Raw genomic sequence first — 7,367 nt, forward strand, 5'->3', positions numbered from 1 at the left:
TGATTTTAGGGTTTGATTTCGATTAGGTTTTTCTTCTATTTGGGGATGGGGTGATTGAAATGGATATAGCTGTATTGGGGTTTTGTCTTAGGGGTTTGTTTTCAGATTAGTGATGTGGTTTTCCTTAGATTGAAATGCATTCATGTGTTGGGGTATTGTTTTCCATGATTGTATAGACTTCATTCAATCTAAGCAACTTCGCCTTACTGGTATGTTCTTTAGTTCTTTTCAAACAGTAACTGGTATGTTAATTAAGTAAGGATGTTGAAACCTTGGGTTGGAAACTAGCTTGTTTGATTGTCTGCATGAGTTTATTGGGTTGAAACTAGCTTGTTGTTGCTGTTCTGATATGATTAATAGCAATTAGTGGACATTCATTGTGAAATTAACCCTGTAAATAAAAATTGAAGCTTTGGCCAAAGAACCCTCTATTTGATTGGGGAAGCCATCCCATTTGAAATTTCTATGGGGTAGTGAACACTTTTGATATACTTCAATGAAAGAAGCCGAGGAAGTTGTTTCTCCCCCCATTGGTCTGTTCTATGTTAAAATTAGGGAATAGGTCAAGTTATTGTGCACTGTTCTGTTGCATCTGTTTTGGCAGAGGTTGTTTATGGAAGCTGGGGTGAGCTGGGTGGCTTCAACAGAGTTAGCTGGTCTCTTATGGGTCATTGTTCTGCTTTGAGTAAAGGGAAGAAGGCCAAAGTTATTTGGGGCTGCTGTGTTTTGGGAATGGTTTGGGTTGTTTTGATGGAGAGGAGTAAAAGAATGGTGGTCGAGGAGCTTAGGGGGAGACTTAGGTTCTTATCATCCAAATGGGCTTCCATCTCTACTGAATTCAAACATTGCCCTCTTTTATTATTCAATACTGGAAGGCTGCTGTAGCTTAGTTTTCTGGTTTTGTGTTTCCTAGGCTTTCTTGTCTTGCTTGTATTATTTAATCTTGTTCTTTTTATGCTGTGAATTTCTTATCCACAGCTTTTTTCTTTTTTTTTCTTCTATCAGTGGAAGATGTTTCTTTTCTAAAAGATAAAAAACTTGCTATGCCTCTTTAGCAAGCTAGCATTTTCCCATTCAAGGGCTTGCATTTGTACTGTGGACTGAACATTTCTTTTCTAGCTTTATCATCAATTATACCTTTCCATTTTTCAAACTCTTACACATGCTTGTTCTCACCATTTGAGTTTTGATCTTGATGTTGATTTTAATTAAGGTAACGAACTAATGATACTGATTGGGTAGTTAGAAATATGATAACTTGATTTCCATTTAATGTTGATTTCTTCTTCAATTCCAGTTTGTAACTTTGTAAGATTCATGATTATATGTCTTGTATCAGTTCGAAATTGCTGGGTTATCAATTGAACAAAATGGCTAATTTCTTTGCTGTGTTTTGTGAATGATTTGTCTTTCAGATAATGGTGTGTAGTAATCACATGAACATGCAAGATGAGGTCAACCAAGTAGTGATACATGAGCTAATTCATGCTTTTGATGATTGTCAGGCTGCTCCGATGGTGAACTGGGCTAATTGCCCTCATCATGCTTGTAGCGAGGTGTGAGTCAAATAGAAATTGATTCTTTTCCTTAAATTTGAACCTCAAGTTTATTTATTTACATACTATATTTCTGGAACAGATTCGTGCTGGCCATCTTAGTGGTGATTGCCACTGTAAACGTGAATTTTTGCTGTGCCAACAAGATTCGAGAATTGTGAACAAGTGAGTTTCTCAGCTTCAATTTAAATAAGAAATTGAGATACCCTCTTTTGCTTACTTCCTTTGCATACATAGTGGAATACTCTGTTACCAAGAAGATTCGTGAATTTGTCTTTCAAAATTTGAAATAAGGGAGCTCGATGACTTCTTATAATTCTACCTCTCACTTGTTTATAGTTTACACCGACTTAGGTATCTCAGTAAGCTGTAGGTGACCATTTTTTGTATACTTGTGATGACATTTATCACTTCCTTAAATTGTATGGTTCCTAGAGTTGTGTCAAACATGACCATTTTTTTTATAGATATCTACCAAGTGCACTTGTTTGAGATATTAAAAATGTCTGATCTGTTTGTTTGTGTTTGTTTTTAATAAGTGTAAGCAAGAGTCCTGCTCTTTTCAATTACTTCAGTTCCAGGCTGTGACTTTTTATTTTGACTTTTCTATTATTATCATTATTTTTTTGCTCTCTTGTCCTTGCAACATCTCACCAAAAGTAATAAGAGGTTTATTGAGATGTTAATCACCATTGGATTCAATTGTTTTAACTGCTACCAACAAAACCTTCTTTTATATTGCATAAACAAATAGCAAAGATGATACTCCAAGTGCCAAATTACTCATCTCGATGTATCATTTGTAGTCACTTTCTGTTCCTTTCGTTTGCCGAAATTTGAACAAAATGTTATTTGCCCTTCCTTTAGAATGAGTTGGTTTGGTCTTCCAATGGAGTCATCATTAGATACTTTATATCAATTGCTAGTTACAACTTTATTGATTCTGTTATACCTTTTAATGTGATATGCAGTGAAGGGTTTATTGATCAAGACCCTTTGCAGATTAGCAAATGATGATGAACTGACATTACCTTATAACAGGGTTTATTGATTAAACATATCACATGCTAACCCTTATAACATGGTTTTTGATCAGGCTCAGTTCATTGATCAAGACCCTTTGCAGCAGCAAGTGCAATTTTCATTGATCAAGACCCTTTGCAGCAGCAAGTGCAATTTTCATTCATCCATCAAATTTGCAGCACCAAGTGCAATTTTCAGTTCAGCCTCAGTTCACAGAGTATAGGGCTTTTCAATTAAGAATAGGTATATTAATTGTAATTTGTTTTTTTTTTTTAATATGAAATTGTGCAGTCACCATTGCTAGAAAAAGTGTGTTTTCTGGTGATGGGGGGCCCACAGTTTCTCAGTCACCAAAAATCTGATAGTGGTTTATTGGGTATATGTCACGGCAGCAATAGAAACCATCAAGTAATAGTGCCAAAGCTGGTGTCTATTGCTATCCCCACACCAATCATTGGTGTCTATAGGATCAACACACACCATTCTCAATGGTAGCTATAGGCCAGTTTTGTGGTAGTGACTCCATATTCACATAGTATGTATGAGAAAATTGCTTTTGCTTCTTTCTGCTCCATGCTAGTTGTGTTCTCTTTACTGATGGGAGAGTTATCAAGTGGATGCCTCCATTGATTTGAGCAAGCACCATGTTTCCAAGATGTTTCAGGACAAAGTTGTGTTCAGGACTGTCAAGTTTCTTCAAGTTCTAGCAGATCTTTAATTACTTGAAGGTGAGTTACCTTTGTTGCTTTTTTTTTTTCCCTTCCAAGTTATGGCTCTAAACGATTTTATTGACTGTTTGAGGCTTGTCGATTTAATATTCTTAGAGTTTATGATTAGTTGACTGGAAGAGGAAGACAAACAATGATACGGTTGCAAGTAATATAAAAAAGATTTGGTATATAGTGTCATTATATGATGAACTAGATTTACATAGTTGATCAGAAGTTGGGATTTTTTGTCTAATTCTTCAAGTCAATTACCAGCCTTAAAGTACTAATTCGGGTATTGCTGTTTTACCTCCACAAATGCAAATGTTTATGGGTTTAGTTATGCAATATGAAGTTTTCACTGAAAAGGGTTGTGACAGGAAGCAAATTCGTAAACCTGTATTGATGATGGTAGCTTAGCTTTTTGGTTTTAGATAACCTCGGAAATGAGCTAGCTTTCAGCATTCTTTTTTGTCTTTCTATCATCGATCTTCCTCCAGTCATCTTAGTAATTCCTACAGTACCTCAAAACCTTCAGATAAGCACTTGTAATTGTAAAAGGCATGTTAGGCTATGTTAGTTTTGACTTGTGTAGCAACTGCAGCTTATTTAGGCTTTAAGGAAAATGGAATTGTCTTCAGAAATCGAAGACAATTTAGGTAATTAAGCTTTTCTTTTACTTGTATTGTTCTCTTTACAGATGAGGACCGAGTTCTAGCAACTGTGAGGGTTCAGCCATCTGTTAACGTTAGTGATCCGTGGGGATCTCTAGTTAGCTATAAATAAAGAAAGAGAGAGAGAGAGAGAGATTGACACAAGATGTATAGTGGTTCGCCTCCGCATGAGCGGGAGACTACGTCCACTTGAAAGCTATACTAGTGTGTCGAGCCTTGCGGCCTAACAAGATTACAAGAGATGTAATGAATGTGTTGAGTTGTGGGAGGAGGCATTCCTTTTATAGATGAAGGAATGCCCTTCCTCTACCTATTCTTCGATGTGGGACAAGTTTCCACATATTTCTAGTTTAGAAAGCCTAGAAGCATGTAGAAAGCTATGTTGTGGTGGCATCTTGGCAAGGGCGGAAAGGTGGCTTCCCGGTGGCGGATTTGCGACTTCCGGATACCGCCGCGTAGCCTGAACATAGGGCTACACGATGTATGTCTCGGTTGGGCCTTGCCATGTCTTGTGGATGTCCCAAAGTGGGTGTTACTTATGCTTGGTGACGTAGTAAATACTCCATATTATTGGAGGTATGTACAAGTCCCCGAAGTCCCCGAGTAAGAGTAGCTTCTTGGTTGGGGAGTTCAAATCATGAAGTCATCAAGCATAAGTAACCGGGCGGTACGGAGCCCCTACAAGTCCCCGAACTCCGTAAGCAAGAAGGGACTCGTGTGATCCTGCACAATGAGATAAAAAACGCGCATATGTAGAATGCTTGTTGCATTGGGCAAAAAATGTGAGTTGCATTGATATGCGTTGGCATATATAAACGTATGAGGTGCGTGATACATGTTGATGTATACACGCGAATGGTGTCGATGACGATCGATTAGGACGTACAAACTCGAGAGCGCGTATGGCCGTGTGAGCATATGGATTGCATATGATAAATGTAAGTTGTAGGAGCGCTGCGAAGGTAAGCGTTTGTAACGTGTAAATGATGAGTGCGTGAACGCTTGTGTTGGTTTGGTTGTCGCTCGTATTAATGGAACGCGAAAAGAATTCAATTCGTCGGGAGCGACAAATGGTAGAAGAATTCCATGTTCCATTAACGTGTGGTGTGTCGAGTAGACATGAATGGGAAGATTGGGAATGCCGGGAAGGCGTGAGCGGGAAGCTCGAGGATTGCCGGGAAGGCATGAGCGGAAGCTCAAGGGTTGCCGGGAAGGCATGAGCGGGAAGCTCGTGAGCGGAAGCTCAAGGGTTGCCGGGAAGGCATGAGCGGGAAGCTCGTGAGCGGAAGCTCAAGGGTTGCCGGGAAGGCATGAGCGGGAAGCTCAAGGGTTGCCGGGAAGGCATGAGCGGGAAGCTCGTGAGCGGAAGCTCAAGGGTTGCCGGGAAGGCATGAGCGGGAAGCTCAAGGGTTGCCGGGAAGGCATGAGCGGGAAGCTCGTGAGCGGAAGCTCAAGGGTTGCCGGGAAGGCATGAGCGGGAAGCTCGTGGGTTGGGCCCCTGCTAGGCCCGCTAGAGAGTCCCCGACTCCCCAGCCATGTTTGTTGAGGGGGGGCTGCACGGAGCAGAGGGTGTTGGGAAGCGATCCCAATCTTTGGTACCCAAGCGTCGGGGTTAACTGCCGGATCAATGGCTGCCGTAGGCTGTGTTAACTAGTCCCTTGCTGCCGGATCAATGGCTATTATGAGGCGTTGCCTGACCGCTTGGCGGTTTTGGTCGTAGACCGTGGACTCGTACAGTTTGTATGTGCACGAAAAAATGACAAAACACACAGAGCAAGCATGTATAGACATGGCATGTGCGGTAGCTCAAATTGCAAGAGCGTAAGAGATAAGAGGAAGGCACTTATCGTATGCCGAGTTTGGAGTTTGGCCGAGCATGACGGTCAATTGCCGGTGGCGGATCACCGTAGTAAGAGGCTTGTTAATTGAAGCGGTACTCGGCGAATGTATCTCCTTAACATAAGGTAAATGATTAGCAATTCATGAATAAAAATGAGGGTATAATATAATTGTAAATAGTAGTACAATGTATATGGCATGTCACGCTCTGTAATCCGACGGACAACTTCACGTGGGAAGGTTGTGGTAACCGACATGTTCATGTGTATGAGTAATATATGCATGATATATCATTGGAAAGGTGTGGCTCTATAAGAGTATATTTATATAAGCTAGTCATTGGAAAGCAGCGACAGACTAACGTGGGGAGCCAACTGATGATTGCAGCAATCTGCCAGTTAGCCCACGTGCATGCTAATTTGATAATTATGAAAGCCACAAAGTCATGCCAATTTGATAATTATGAAATGCCAGCCAAGCTAGTTGTACGTGTATGGCTGCATGCAAATATAGGAATACATCGAATCATGTGCATGTCTAATCAATTTGTTCAGCGGACACCTGGGCTGAAGACAAATTAAGTGGACGACTTTGAAATATGCATGCGGAGCAAGTCGAAGAGCACATATATTTGAATGTCGGCGATTTTGAAAGAAACAAACTGTATAGAGAAGAGGACTTATCTTTCCGTAACTGTATAGAGATGGGCGTTCGAGCGTGCAGAGAGCGGTGATGCTCGGAAGCCGGAGCTTGTTGTGCCGCTGATGGAAGTTAGCGGTGCCGGGAATGGTCGAAGCCGTCGTTGGTGTTTAGCGGGGTGATAGCTTTGCCGGCAATAGCTGAAGCTCGGCGGAGATATGCACAGCGGTGGTGGCCAATGGAGGAAGCCCTGATTGGCGGCAGAACTGGCCGGCGGAGCGGAGCGAGCCTTGGCTAGCAGTTGCTCCTAGCGGCATGGTGGCCGGCGGAGGTTTTGCCGCTGGCTGGTGGTCAGCAGAGAAAGAGTCGGGCGGCGAGTGTTATCCGGCGAAGATGGAGCTTCTGCCGGGGGCCGGCGGAGAGCTAGCTCAGCGGAGGAGCGAAGTGCGGCGGAGAGTCCGAGTTTGCTGGGTGGAGTTTCCCGGCCGGCGGACCAGCTCGGCGGAGGACCAGCTAAGGGTGACCAGTTCGGCGGAGCTTGACGGAGTGGAGCTCAGCCAGGGGAGGAGAGCTCAGCGGTGAAGCAGCTCAGCGGAGGAGTGCCGGCAGAGCGTGGTTTTTGCCAGAGGCGGCGGAGCATTGTTCAGCGGTGTCTCCTAGTGGTGAAGGCTAGCGGGTTGTCCGGCGGAGCGGAACTTGCTCGTGGTACCGCTGATGGTTGTGGGCGGAAGGGCTTGCTGGCGGAGGTTTTGCCGCTGCTGCCGACCGAAGCTCAGAAGCCTATTTTCCGCTGACGGCGATGAGCGGAAAAAGCCCCGCTGATCATAGTTTGGCGGTGCTCAGTTAGGCGGGGGGCTTGGCGGATATAGCCTTGCCTGTGAAGTTCGGCGGAGCGAAACTTGTTGATAGCGGAGCTTGGGTCTCCCAGC

The 7,367-nt window shown here is 43.1% G+C and overlaps 1 protein-coding gene across 1 annotated transcript; it reads left to right on the top strand.

Moving 5' to 3' along the window:
• The first annotated feature begins 1,367 nt into the window (after positions 1 to 1,367).
• Positions 1,368 to 3,094, top strand: LOC133726270 (mitochondrial inner membrane protease ATP23-like). Its single transcript, XM_062153785.1, has 3 exons — positions 1,368 to 1,556; positions 1,639 to 1,721; positions 2,653 to 3,094. Exons 1-3 carry the CDS (start codon positions 1,419 to 1,421, stop codon positions 2,702 to 2,704), a joined length of 273 nt encoding a protein of 90 aa, XP_062009769.1. The 5' UTR covers positions 1,368 to 1,418; the 3' UTR covers positions 2,705 to 3,094.
• Positions 3,095 to 7,367: the final 4,273 nt, after the last annotated feature.

Source organism: Rosa rugosa, chromosome 1, assembly GCF_958449725.1.
Source record: "Rosa rugosa chromosome 1, drRosRugo1.1, whole genome shotgun sequence".
Lineage (NCBI taxonomy): Eukaryota > Viridiplantae > Streptophyta > Magnoliopsida > Rosales > Rosaceae > Rosa > Rosa rugosa.

Bases quoted from the DNA above. Each gene is read 5' to 3' on its own strand.
- LOC133726270 (XM_062153785.1), top strand. From the start codon at position 1,419: ATGGTGTGTAGTAATCACATGAACATGCAAGATGAGGTCAACCAAGTA. The intron at 1,557-1,638 runs GTGTGAGTCAAA...TTTCTGGAACAG, and splicing joins CTCATCATGCTTGTAGCGAG to ATTCGTGCTGGCCATCTTAG. The intron at 1,722-2,652 runs GTGAGTTTCTCA...GTTTTTGATCAG, and splicing joins GATTCGAGAATTGTGAACAA to GCTCAGTTCATTGATCAAGA.